Source organism: Entelurus aequoreus, linkage group LG25, assembly GCF_033978785.1.
Source record: "Entelurus aequoreus isolate RoL-2023_Sb linkage group LG25, RoL_Eaeq_v1.1, whole genome shotgun sequence".
Classification (NCBI taxonomy): domain Eukaryota; kingdom Metazoa; phylum Chordata; class Actinopteri; order Syngnathiformes; family Syngnathidae; genus Entelurus; species Entelurus aequoreus.
Genome location: NC_084755.1, coordinates 10,377,747 through 10,392,447, shown reverse-complemented (window position 1 = coordinate 10,392,447; position 14,701 = coordinate 10,377,747). Strand labels below are relative to the sequence as shown.

The 14,701-nt window shown below is 37.2% G+C and overlaps 1 protein-coding gene across 2 annotated transcripts in view; it reads right to left on the bottom strand.

The window, feature by feature from the left end:
* Positions 1–728: 728 nt before the first annotated feature.
* Positions 729–14,701, bottom strand: part of LOC133642825 (leukemia inhibitory factor receptor-like) — a 40,841-nt gene continuing 26,868 nt past the window's right edge. Inside the window, exons 10-16 of one of the 2 annotated variants that reach the window (XM_062037223.1) lie at positions 12,605–12,802; positions 11,024–11,128; positions 10,807–10,941; positions 6,915–7,088; positions 5,934–6,003; positions 4,168–4,261; positions 729–4,099 (exon numbers count right to left, since the gene is read on the bottom strand). In XM_062037223.1, the coding sequence (XP_061893207.1) occupies positions 3,782–4,099; positions 4,168–4,261; positions 5,934–6,003; positions 6,915–7,088; positions 10,807–10,941; positions 11,024–11,128; positions 12,605–12,802 (1,094 nt within the window). In that variant the 3' untranslated portion in view covers positions 729–3,781. The remainder of the gene's footprint in view (positions 4,100–4,167; positions 4,262–5,933; positions 6,004–6,914; positions 7,089–10,806; positions 10,942–11,023; positions 11,129–12,604; positions 12,803–14,701) is intronic. The other variant, XM_062037224.1, reaches the window with a different exon arrangement.

The window sequence follows — 14,701 nt, the reverse complement described above, 5'->3', positions numbered from 1 at the left end:
AAGTATGATGAATTTAGAGCTATGTATGGTGACGCTTGCTCAAGCTTTTCATTTGATCAACTAACTGGAGTAATTGGGAAAAGATGGAAACAAATAATTAATTATGGAACTACTAAATTATTAGTTTGTAAACCTCTAATAAGAAATTCTAGTTGGCAAAAAGGAACAAAAATAAATGGAAAAATATATAATTTTTTATTTAATAAAGAAATCTTTGAAGGCTGCCTCATACAACACAAATGGAAAATGGAAGGACTTTTTTGACTGCCCGTTGCCATGGGATGCCATATTCAAACTAATCTATAAAACCACTATCGATGTGCAAAATCGTTATTTTCAAATTAAAATTATTTATAACTTCTTACCCACAGGGAAAATGTTAAAATTATGGAATATGACAGAGTCAGATGATTGCCGATTTTGTTGTCAGGAGCCTGAATCCACCCTGCATTTGTTTTGGTATTGTCATATTGTGTCTTTGTTTTGGGTGGAAGTTGAAAAAATGTGTTTAAGGATTGGTTTGTTTATGAAGCTTGATGTGGTTTCTGTTATTTTAGGAGAGTTCATTGACAATCATGATTTAGTCAATTTAATTATAGTACTCGGTAAAATGTTTATTTTTAAGGCCAAAAACAGATATTCACTTAGTATTACTTTCTTTAAAACATTTATTCAGTATTTTCTAACTTTAGAAAGTTACATGGTTGAAAACGATAATGATGCCAAAAAACATTAAAAAAAAGATGAGAAGTCCTCAAAGGCTTATTTTGAAAGTATAATTATGTTTATAGATTATATGATATCTGTTGTTGTGTTATTTTGAAAATGTAATTTTGTTTATAAATTATATGCAATCTGTTGTGTTCCCTAATTTTTTTCTGTGTACATGAATGAAGGTGTGTGTTGCTGAGTCCGACTTGGACATTATCTGGACTGGGCCTGGTTTAAAAAACCCTTTAAACAAATCTAATTTCATTGACAACCTGGTCTGTTGAAGATAAGGCCCTTTTTTAAAAAATAAAATAAGATAAATAAATAAAAAACATTTTCTTGGGATAGAAAAGAAAGTAAAACAATATAAAAATAATTACATAAAAAATAGTAATTAATGAAAATGTTAGTGGACCAGCAGCCTATACAATCAGGTGTGCTTCAGGGACTGTGTCCCTTGCAGATGTGTTGTCTATGTTGTGGGAACCAGAATATTGGTAGCAGAAAGAAATAACCCCTTTTGTGTGAGTGGGTGTGGATGAGTGTGCATGGGGGAGGTTGTTTGGGTTGATGCACTGATTGAAAGTGTATCTTGTGTTTTTTCTATATAGATTTAATTTAAAAAAAAAAAAAAATTTTTTTTTTTTTTTTTTTTTATTTAAAAAAAAAAATTTTTTTTTTTAGAACAGGCCCGCGGGCGACTCATCTGGTCCTTACGGGCGACCTGGTGCCCGCGGGCACCGCGTTGGTGACCCCTGCTCTAGATCCACATGCGGCTCTTTAGCGCCGCCCCAGTGACCCCCTGGACCTCTTTCAGAGATGTGTGAAAACGGAAAATGATGAGGAAAAATAAATAAATTGTTGTTTTAATATATTTTCTGTAGTAGAACAAACCTTCCTAATTGTTATAAACCCCACTGTTTATGTTATTCATGCTTCACTGATGAGAGGATTTGGCAAGCACCGTTTTGTCCTACTAATTTCAGTGATCCTTGAACTCACCGTAGTTTGTTTACATGTACAACTTTCTCCGATTCTGCCACGGAAAGACGTGTTTTATGCCACTCCTTCTTTGTCTCATTTTGTCCACCAAACGTTTTATGCTGTGCGAGAATGCACAAAGGTGAGCTTTGTTGATTTTATTGATTTGCTGGAGTGCTTATCAGGCATTTTCGGTCAATCCATGACTGCAAGCTAATCGATGCTAACATGCTATTTAGGCTAACTGCATGTACATATTGCATCATTATGTCTCGTTTGTAGGTATATTTGAGCTCATTTAATTTCCTTCACTTATGTCCTCTGTGTATTTAATTTATATTTACGTCTCATGACACATTATCTGTATGTAATATTGGCTGCATTTCTCATAGTTATTTGTGTGCCATGTTGTTCCAGACCACAGCAAACATTACCAGGCTTGCAAAGATTGTAATAAATCCATTCGAAGAAGATTTCCTTAAACTTGGACACACACATCTATACCTTTGGTCATTTCCAGGAGTTATGTCATCCTCTGAGAAGCCTCCATTTTCCTAATGATTTCCAATGTTTCAAAAATGTGTAGAATAAAAATTGAAATGCAACATTTCTGTCAACGAAGATTTGCGTCAGCCTTTGATAGTAGGCTAATATAGCTGATATAGACACTTACATCATGTGTTGCCTTCATTATAACATATATAAGATTTTTAAAGTCATTTTGATAGTAGGCTAATATAGCTAATATAGACACTTACATTATGTGTTAACTTCATTATAACACTTATATAAGACTTTTAAAGTAATTTTGATAGTAGGCTAATATAGACACTTATGCCATGTGTTGCCGTCATTATAACACTTATATAAGACTTTTAAAGTCATTTTGATAGTAGGCTAACATAGCTAATATAGACACTTATGCCATGTGTTGCCCTTATTATAACACTTATATAAGAATTTTAAAGTCATTTTGATAGTAGGCTAATATAGCTAATATAGACACTTACATCATGTGTTGCCTTCATTATAACACTAATATAAGACTTTTAAAGTCATTTTGATAGTAGGCTAATATAGCTAATATAGACACTTATGCCATGTGTTGCCCTCATTATAACACTTATATAAGACTTTTAAAGTCATTTTGATAGTAGGCTAATATAGCTAATATAGACACTTACATCATGTGTTGCCTTCATTATAACACTAATATAAGACTTTTAGTCATTTTGATAGTAGGCTAATATAGCTAACATAGACACTTAAGTCATGTGTTGCCTTCATTATTACACTTATATAAGACTTTTAAAGTCATTTTGATAGTAGGCTAATATAGACACTTACACCATGTGTTGCCCTCATTATAACACTTAAAGTAATTTCGATAGTAGGCTAATATAGCTAATATGGACACTTACATCACGTGTTGCCTTCATTATAACACTTATATAAGACTTTTAAAGTCATTTTGAGAGTAGGCTAATATAGGCACTTACACCATGTGTTGCCTTCATTATAACACTTCTATAAGGCTTTTAATATTTTGCGGCTCCACAGATTTTTATTTTTTTATTTTTGGTGTAATATGGTTCTTTCAACATCTTGGGTTAAAAAACACAAACCGAACTCTTTATACAAACACAAAATTGCCCAAGAGGTTTAGAGGCATCTCGAGTGCAGAATTATAGATTAATATTCCATACAAAAAATGTTCTGTTTTGTTTTTTTGCAAAATTCAAAGATGCAAGAGTTTCCAATTTTTGGGAAATGACTACTTTCCTACCATATGTTCTTGGTGGTTGATTATGCTTTCAACTTAATTGTATGTACATTCTTTTTTATGTGCAACAGTCAGAAATTGCGCATGAATTTGGAAACCCTTGACATTATTAAAGGAGACGGACTCTAGGGGCCCATGATGGAGGGGGTCCCAGAGAGGCCCCTAATGATGATGAAATTATAATACAGGGGGCCCTGTAAAGATTATTTTCATGGGGCCCAAAATCCCTAGCGGCGCCCCTGCTCCCCTCCAAGGTTTCTCATTGTATCCCATTGGGTTGAGTTTTTTTCTTGCCCTGATGTGGGATCAACTCTCCAGCATTTCCACAGTAGTCGGCATGAAATGCTTTTCATAACCTAATGTGACATCATCTTCTTCATCTGAATTCCAAGAGTCTTCCCTGTTGACGAGCTCACTTGCCCCCTTTTCCTGGTCAGAGTCCACCCTTTTGCTGTAATCTTTTCCATCACGCTGCTTCGACTTTGTTGCCGGTTTCGTATTTAGGTCCTCGGAATCGGAGTATTCCCCACACGCTGGCTCTTTGATTGCCACGACCTCCAAAACGGATATGGTGGGGTGTGGTTCACAGATGTCGTTACCGATCCAAACCAAACGGTCATCCATCTGCAGGGATCATCACACATATTTGAACTGGAATGACGCAATATTTACAGTACCGGAATTACACCCACCTGCTCCTTCATCAATTTGAAGATGCCGCTGTTGTACGCATCTGGAATCCTTTCATTTAAACACACACACACTTTGCCAGCTCCTCTGCAAAAACTTGACATGAGAGTAGGTTTTGTTGTTATTATTGTTGCTGAAACCATTGAGAGGTAAGTCTAGTTTATTTAGATACAAACCCTGTTTCCATATGAGTTGGGAAATTGTGTTAGATGTAAATATAAACGGAATACAATGATTTGCAAATCATTTTCAACCCATATTCAATTGAATGCACCACAAAGACAACATATTTGATGTTCAAACTCATAAACTTTTTTTTTTTTTTGCAAATAATAATTAACTTAGAATTTCATGGCTGCAACACGTGCCAAAGTAGTTGGGAAAGGGCATGTTCACCACTGTGTTACATGGCCTTTCCTTTTAACAACACTCAGTAAACGTTTGGGAACTGAGGAGACACATTTTTGAAGCTTCTCAGGTGGAATTCTTTCCCATTCTTGCTTGATGTACAGCTTAAGTGGTTCAACAGTCCGGGGGTCTCCGTTGTGGTATTTTAGACTTCATAATGCGCCACACATTTTCAATGGGAGACAGGTCTGGACTACAGGCAGGCCAGTCTAGTACCCGCACTCTTTTACTATGAAGCCACGTTGATGTAACACGTGGCTTGGCATTGTCTTGCTGAAATAAGCAGGGGCGTCCATGATAACGTTGCTTAGATGGCAACTTATGTTGCTCCAAAACCTGTATGTACCTTTCAGTATTAATGGTGCCTTCACAGATGAGTAAGTTACCTATGCTTTGGACACTAATACACCCCCATACTATCACAGATGCTGGCTTTTCAACTTTGCACCTAAAACAATCCGGATGGTTCTTTTCCTCTTTGGTCCGGAGGACACAACGTCCACAGTTTCCAAAAACAATTTGAAATGTGGACTCGTCAGACCACAGAACACTTTTCCACTTTGCATCAGTCCATCTTAGATGAGCTCAGGCCCAGCGAAGCCGACGGCGTTTTTTGGGTGTTGTTGATTAACGGTTTTCGCCTTGCATAGGAGAGTTTTAACTTGCACTTACAGATGTAGCGACCAACTGTAGTTACTGACAGTGGGTTTCTGAAGTGTTCCTGAGCCCATGTGGTGATATCCCTTACACACTGATGTCACTTGTTGATGCAGTACAGCCTGAGGGATCAAAGGTCACGGGCTTAGCTGCTTACGTGCAGTGATTTCTCCAGATTCTCTGAACCCTTTGATGATATTACGGACCGTAGATGGTGAAATCCCTAAATTCCTTGCAATAGCTGGTTGAGAAAGGTTTTTCTTAAACTGTTCAACAATTTGCTCACGCATTTGTTGACAAAGTGGTGACCCTCGCCCCATCCTTGTTTGTGAATGACTGAGCATTTCATGGAAGCGGCTTTTATACCCAATCATGGCACCCACCTGTTCCCAATTAGCCTGTTCACCTGTGGGATGTTCCAAATAAGTGTTTGATGAGCACTCCTCAACTTTATCAGTATTTATTGCCACCTTTCCCAACTTCTTTGTCACGTGTTGCTGGCATCAAATTCCAAAGTTAATGATTATTGGCACAAAAAAAAAAGTTTATCAGTTTGAACATCAAATATGTTGTCTTTGTAGCATATTCAACTGAATATGGGTTGAAAATGATTTGCAAATCATTGTATTCCGTTTATATTTACATCTAACACAATTTCCCAACTCCTATGGGAACAGGGTTTGTATAAATAAATATACCGCACCTCAGGGAAACCAGAATACCACCTAATATGATCAGAAAACACACTGGGAGCAGGAGTGTTAATATGAGCCCTGTGGAAGAAAGAAGGAGCTTGGTGACCAACATGTCATATCTGACTTACAGTCGTGGTCAAAAGTTTACAGAACTTTCCTCCAGAAGGTCTTATCTTTGTCCATGTGATGTCAGATGAAACAAAAATTGAGCTGTTTGGCCACAATACCCAGCAATACGTTTGGAGGAGAAAAGGTGAGGCCTTTAATCCCAGGAACACCATCCCTACCGTCAAGCATGGTGGTGGTAGTATTATGCTCTGGGCCTGTTTTGCTGCCAATGCAACTGGTGCTTTACAGAGAGTAAATGGGACAATGAAAAAGGAGGATTACCTCCAAATTTTTCAGGACAAGCTAAAATCATCAGCCCGGAGGTTGGGTCTTGGGCGCAGTTGGGTGTTCCAAAGGGACAATGACCCCTAACACATGTCAAAAGTGGTAAAGGGATGGCTAAATCAGGCTAGAATTAAGGTTTTGAAATGGCCTTCCCAAAGTCCTGATATGTGGACAATGCTGAAGAAACAAGTCCATGTCAGAAAACCAACACATTTAGCTGAACTGCACCAATTTTGTCAAGAGGAGTGGTCAAAAATTTCAACCAGAAGCTTGTGGATGGCTACCAAAAGTGCCTTATTGCAGTGAAACTTGCCAAGGGACATGTCAGCAAATATTAACATTGCTGTATGTATACTTTTGACCCAGCAGATTTGGTCACATTTTCAGTAGAACCATAATAAATTCATAAAAGAACCAAACTTCACGAATGTTTTTTGTGACCAACAAGTATGTGCTCCAATCACTCTATCACAAAAAAAAAGAGTTGTAGAAATAATTGGAGACTCAAGACAGCCATGACATTATGTTCTTTCCAAGTGTATGTCAACTTTTGACCACGACTGTATACCATAATTTCAACAACAAATAACATTTACTTTGGGATTTAAGTTGCTCTTCTTGTTCTGTTTTGAACCTTGCCATGACCTCTGGTCCCGGCCCGGCCTCAGTCACAGCCTTGATCCACACTTCATACTCCTGATCTGGATTCAGATCTCGCAGCTCAAAAGTCTCACTTGTATCCTGAGGCGAGTTTGTCACATTGTACACTGCTTAAGGGGAAGAGATACGGTCAATTAATTCAAGTAAAAATGACAGAGAGACTTTTGTTAACACACGTCTACAACGCTAAATATATCCTGTGGTGTACCTCAGGGATCAATACTAGGACCTAAATTATTCAATCTCTATATAAATGACATTTGTAAAGTTACAAAAGATTTAAAGTTAGTATTATTTGCGGATGATACAACAGCGTTTTGTTCAGGAGAGAACACACAGGAGATAATACAAATAATAACAGAAGAAATTAACAAATTAAAAAGATGGTTTGACAAAAACAGACTATCGTTGAATCTTAGTAAAACTAAAATAATGCTATTTGGTAACAGTAGAAGAGAAAGTCAAACACAAATACAAATAGACGGAATAGAAATTGAAAGAGTAAACGAAACCAAATTTCTAGGTATAATGATTGATGATAAATTGAACTGGAAATCTCACGTAAAAAATATACAACATAAAGTTGCAAGAAACACGTCAATAATGAATAAAGCAAAACATGTTCTAGACCAAAAATCCCTTCATATTCTCTACTGCTCACTAGTGTTACCATATCTGAGCTACTGTGCAGAAATATGGGGAAATAATTACAAAAGTACACTTCATTCATTAACGGTGTTACAAAAAAGATCAGTTAGAATAATACATAATGTTGGATATAGAGAACATACAAACCCTTTATTTATTGAATCAAAAATACTGAAATTCCACGACATAGTGAATTTGCAAACAGCTAAAATTATGCACAAAGCAAACTATAAACTGCTACCCAAGAATATACAACAATTCTTCTCAAAAAAAGAGGAGAAATATAATCTTAGAGAAAAACGTAATTTAAAACATTTGTTTGCACGTACAACACTTAAGACCTTCAGTATATCAATATGTGGAATTAAATTATGGAATGGATTAAGCAAAGCAATCAAACAATGTACTAATATGATACACTTCAAGAAACTCTTCAAACTTAAAGTGTTTACAAAGTACAATGAAGAAGAACCATGACAAACATTCTCAATTTATTTCATCCATCCATTCATTCATTCTTAAAGTAATCTTACTTATCTCATCATATGAAATATGACTTACTTCACCAATTATTATTATTAAATTCTTACTATTATTTATTCATTTATTTTTATTGTAATTACTTATGGAGTTTATTGTGAAAAAATTGTGAACAGGAAGTGAACAAAAAGTTTTGCAACTGTTATGTAAAGACAAGGGGTAGGATTAAATAAGCTCTGCTTCTTCCTACTCCTTTTCGAACATGTTGAAAAGAAACTGGAAATTGTGATGTATCATGTTGTATGCTTGCATGTTCGAAATAAACTCAAACTCAAACTCAAACTCCACAAAACAGCAGTAGCTCCATTTGAAGACTAAGGAGTTGTCCGACCCAGCAGATTTATCGACAAAACCCAGAACCAGTGAAGTCGGCACATTGTGTAAACGGTAAATAAAAACAGAATACAATGATTTGCAAATCCTTTTCAACTTATATTCAATTGAATAGACTGCAAAGACAAGATATTTAATGTTTACACTGAGAAACTTCATTTTTTTTGCAAATAATCATTAACTTAGAATTTAATGGCAGCAACACATTGCAAAAAAGTTGTCACAGGGGCATTTTTACCACTGTGTTACATGGCCTTTCCTTTTAGCAACACTCAGTAAACGTTTGGGAACTGAGGAGACACATTTTTGAAGCTTTTCAGGTGGAATTCTTTCCCATTCTTGCTTGATGTACAGCTTAAGTTGTTCAACAGTCCGGGGGTCTCCGTTGTGGTATTTTAGGCTTCATAATGCACCACACATTTTCAATGGGAGACAGGTCTGGACTACAGGCAGGCCAGTCTAGTACCCGCACTCATTTACTACGAATCCACGCTGTTGTAACACGTGCAGGATGTGGCTTGGCATTGTCTTGCTGAAATAAGCAGGGGCGTCCATGAAAAAGACGTTGCTTGGATGGCAACATATGTTGCTCCAAAACCTGTATGTACTTTTCAGCATTAATGGTGCCTTCACAGATGTGTAAGTTACCCATGCCTTGGGCACTAATACACCCCCATACCATCACAGATGCTGGCTTTTGAACTTTGCACCTATATATCTCCGGAGGTCACAAGGTCCAAAGTTTCCAAAAACTATTTGAAATGTGGACTCATCAGACCACAGAACACTTTTCCACTTTGCGCCAGTCCATCTTAGATGAGCTCGGGCCCAGCGAAGCCGGTGGTGTTTCTGGGTGTTGTTGATAAATGGCTTTGGCTTTGCATAATAGAGTTTTAACTTGCACTTAGAGATGTAGCGACAGACTGTAGTTACTGACAGTGGTTTTCTGAAGTGTTCCTGAGCCCTTGTGGTGATATCCTTTACACACTGATGTCGGTTTTTGATGCAGTCAAAGGTCGAAGGTCATGGGTATTTAACATTTACCGCTTACGTGCAGTGACTTCTCCAGATTCTATGGACCGTAGATGGTGAAATCCCTAAATTCCTTGCAATAGCTGGTTGAGAAATGTTGTTCTTAAACTGTTCAACAATTTGCTCACGCATTTGTTCACAAAGAGTTGACCCTCGCCCCATCCTTGTTTGTGAATGACTGAGCATTTCATGGAAGCTGCTTTTACACCCAATCATGGCACCCACCTGTTCCCAATTAGCCTGTTCACCTGTGGGATGTTCCAAATAAGTGTTTGGTGAGCATTCCTCAACATTCTCAATTTTTTTTGCCACTTGTGCCAGCTTTTTTTGAAACATGTTGCAGACATCAATTTCCAAATGAGCTAATATTTGCAAAAAATAAAGTTTCTCAGTTGCAGTTGCAGTCTACTCAATTGAATATAAGTATAAAAGGATTTGCAAATCATTGTATTGTGTTTTTATTTACCATTAACACAACGTGACAACTATCCCTGTTTACACTTATTGTTACTCTTATTTTCTACATATATAAAATGAGAACGTCCGGTGTCAGAAAATGAAAAAATATCAGTTTTAGTATCATTTTCTGTTTCTGTTTACTCGGAATGTATATTTTTGTTATATGTAATGTAAAATCAAAATCAAACCATTTTTTGGATGTTATTGCTCTTTGACATGAAAAAAAAAAAACGCTTTCTTTTTCAATTTTCTTTTTTGTTTTCTAAAACAAAATTCAAATAAACACTTTTTGGTTTTCAATGTCCATTCACGATACGAAAATTAAATGACCAAAACATACACTGACCAAATCAAAATCAAATCATTTTTTTGATGTTATTGCTCTTTGACATAAAGTTTTTTTTATCAAAACAGATAAACGAGACAAAGAAGTACTCGATTACCTTTTTATGAAAGTACATTACGCCCATCTTTTTCTTATCATCTTAATGAGCAACCTGTATTAACCGTGATTACTGCAGATTAATACAAAAAAAAAATTCCATTGGCATCAATGTCTTCAGTGGTGTGAAGGTCACCGCACGTCCCTGCTGTCTCTGCATGCGCTTTAACACCAATTTATAAGGTGTTACACTTGCCGCACGGTGGTTTATTAACTCATTAGCGCTATAAATGCCGGCTGAGCAGTTTGCTCTTCACGGCTGTTATAACAATGTTTCTGGTGGTCCTACCATTATTAAAGTTAATGTAATTGGAGAATTTACGATATGCTACAACTTACTGAGTTGAATTTGGGTGTATTCTATTACTGCTTACCCATTTGTCCCTGGATACCTATTTGGTAGTAGAGTATCAGCCCCCTCTGCATGGCCAGTGGAACAGGCTCCCACACCAGCGTCACACGCGTGGCAGCAATGGAGCTAATTTTAAAAGAAGGCCCTTTGGAGGGAGCTGAGGGGGAAACAAAACAACAACAACCAAATAAATACATATTTTGTTTTGAAACACTGATTATTATTGTACTGATACCTACTTCCTTGATGGGAATATCCAATAACAGAGGAAAAATGTTGGCTTTGTCCATTGGGTGTCACTTTGAACAGCGACACCTGGTAAGGCGTGTACTTTTCAAAATGACCTAAAGAATGAGACACCAGCCAGAGTTATTTTTTGCTTTACAAAACCCAAAACCAATGAAGTTGGCACGTTGAAGTTATTTTCCTCTTTGTTTCAAAAAACAATTTGAAATGTGGACTCGTCAGACCACAGAACACTTTTCCACTTTGCATCAGTCCATCTCAGAAAAGTTTGGGCCCAGCGAAGCCGGCAGCGTTTCTGGGTGTTGTTGATAAATGGCTTTGGCTTTGCATAGTAGAGTTTTAACTAGCACTTTCAGATGTAGCGACTAACTTTAGCTACTGATAATGGTTTTCTGAAATGTTCCTGAGCCCATGTGGTGATATCCTTTACACACCAATGTCGCTTGGATCCGCCTGAGGGATCCAAGGTCACGGGCATTCAATATTACGTGCAGTCATTTCTCTAGATTCTCTGAAACTTGTGATGATATTACGGACCGTAGATGGTGAAATCCCTAAATTCCTTACAATAGCTCGTTGAGAAATGTTGTTCTTAAACTGTTGGGACAATTTGCTCACACATTTGTTAACAAAGTGTCAGGTTCAAACACTGATGACATCTATTAAACAAGACAAGACGCAAGGAATTAAACAGACAGAATTCAATTTAGCTCAATTGAGGAGAAACATGTAGACACTGTACCCTTGCACAGTGTCGTCCCACGCTCTGACGAAAGATTGTACGCCTCCTCTTTTATTTGGACTTTCCCTGATTACATGGCGACAGCTGTTTCTAAGGGAGGGGGGTCGTAAGCAGCCATCGCCTTTGATTACAAAACAGTTAAAAGAAAAGGTCGTAAAACAGTTCAAAGAAAAGGTGCCTGGAGGGAGGTCAGGCCCTGCCTCCTCTCCGCTTTGTAGTTCTCAGGTAAAGACAAAATCTTCCTGTGGATTACAATACATCAAAGAAACCGACGCCTTCATGTCGCTTCCCATCGTACACAGTGGAGTTTTACAAGCCTTCTGCTTGGTAGGATAAAAGACAGCTGGGAACTCATGGCAACACAACGTTTTGTGATAGCTTAGATACAATTATTCTGACACAAAGTGGTGACCCTCGCCCCATCCTTGTTTGTGAATGACTGAGCATTTCATGGAAGCTGCTTTTATACCAAACCATGGCACCCACCTGTTCCCAATTAGCCTGTTCACCTGTGGGATGTTCCAAATAAGTGTTTGATGAGCATTCCTCAACTTTCTCAGTCTTCTTTGCCACTTTTTTGAAACATGTTGCAGGCATCGAATTCCAAATGAGCTAATATTTGCAAAAAATAACAAAGTTTTCCAGTTCAAACGTTAAATATCTTGTCTTTGCAGTCTATTCAATTGAATATAGGTTGAAAGAGATTTGCAAATCATCGTATTCTGTTTTTATTTACCATTTACACAACGTGCCAACTTCACTGGTTTTGGGGTTTGTACTAATATAATACTAATATATTCAATGCAAATTACTGATAATGCAAATGACACACCTCTAAATGTTGCAGTACCATGGCTTTTGTTCACTCTCATCCAGTCAAATCCTTGGCCGAGATGGCGTCCTGCTTGTTTGTATTGCACCACATACTCCTTGATTGAGTTGATGTCAGGGCGCTGAGAGCGCAGATCCCACAAGACGGTGAGGTTCTCCGTATTGATCGTGACATCAATGGCGTGCTTTGGCGTTCTTTCTTTACCAAAACAAAAGGTCAAACCAAGATTATAGTTTAATATATAGGAAGCGTTAGATCATACCAATGTAACCACAATCAAGCTTAGAAGTATTTTGTCCCCCAAATTTAAATTGAATTCCATAAATTTGTACGGTATGAGTTTATTTCAATCATGCATACAGTTACAATATGGTACATCGTATATTTCCAGTTTCAGTGCAACATACAACCCAAAACGTTTTTGATCCTATCCCTTTTTCGTTTCATAGCAATTACCAACACATTTCTTTGTTTACTTTCTGTGCTTAATCTATAACACCAACAAATAAATAAACATATATACATAAATTAGGGCTGTCAGAGTCAAAGGCAAAAAAAAATCCAAGTAAGATTAAATATCTCAAATAAGGGTGATATTTGCTTATTTTCTGTCTAATAAGATAATTCTTCTCACTAAGCAGATTTTATGTTAGAGTGTTTTACTTGTTTTAAGGGTTTTGGTCCTAAATGATCTCTGGAAGATATTACAGCTTGTTGCTGAGATTTTATGACCTATATTGAGTAAAACATGCTTGAAACTAGAATATCAACTGTTGCAAAGCTGTGTCATCAACACTCACAAGTATGAAACTACTTTTTTAAAGTAATAATTTCTTATTTCAAGCATGAAAAAAAAAAAAATCATGACTTTGACACAATTGTGTCTCATATAAAAACAGATGACAGCCAAATGGACTTTGCTGTTTTATTTTCAATGAAATAATAGAAAATATGTACTCATATAGTAGTACCGTTGTTATTAGTGAGGATATACTTATTTTAAGGTATTTTTGGGTTCAATGAGGTTAGCTAATTTTACCGTATTTTTCGGACTATAAGTCGCTCCGGAGTATAAGTCGCACCGGCCGAAAATGCATAATAAAGAAGGAAAAAAACATATATAAGTCACACTGGAGTATAAGTCACATTTTTTGGGGAAATTTATTTGATAAAAGCCAACACCAAGAATAGACATTTGAAAGGCAATTTAAAATAAATAAAGAATAGTGAACAACAGGCTGAATAAGTGTACGTTATATGAGGCATAAATAACCAACTGAGAACGTGCCTGGTATGTAATATTATGGTAAGAGTCATTCAAATAACTATAACATATAGAACATGCTATACGTTTACCAAACAATCTGTCACTCCTAATCGCTAAATCCCATGAAATCTTATACGTCTAGTCTCTTACGTGAATGAGCTAAATAATATTATTTGATATTTTACGGTAATGTGTTAATAATTTCACACATAAGTCGCTCCTGAGTATAAGTCGCACCCCCCTGGCCAAACTATGAAAAAAACTGCGACTTATAGTCCGAAAAATACGGTATTTGTTTTGGAAAGTCTTGACAAGCAAAATTTTTTTGTTCTATTGGCAGATAATTTGGCTTAGTGCAAATAAAAAAATGTTTTCTTGTTTTTGAACACTGACTTTTTGCAGTGTGGACAAGTCGCCACCTCAACACAAATAGATAGACAACATTCACACACTAGGGCCAATTTAGTGTTGCCAATCAACCTATCCCCAGGTGCATGTCTTTGTTAAGTTAAAGTTAAGTTAAAGTACTGTCACACACACACGAGGTGTGGTGAAATGTATCCTCTGCATTTGACCCATCCCCCTATATCACACCCTGGGAGGTGAGGGGAGCAGTGGGGAGCAGTGGGCAGCAGCGGCGCCACGCCCGGGAATCATTTTTGGTGATTTAACCCCCAATTCCAACCCTTGATGCTGAGTGCCAAGCAGTGAGGTAATGGCTCCCATTTTTATAGTCTTTGGTATGACTGGTGGGAGGAAGCCGGTGTATCCGGAGGGAACCCACGCAGTCACGGGGAGAACGTGGAAACTCCACACAGAAAGACCCCGAG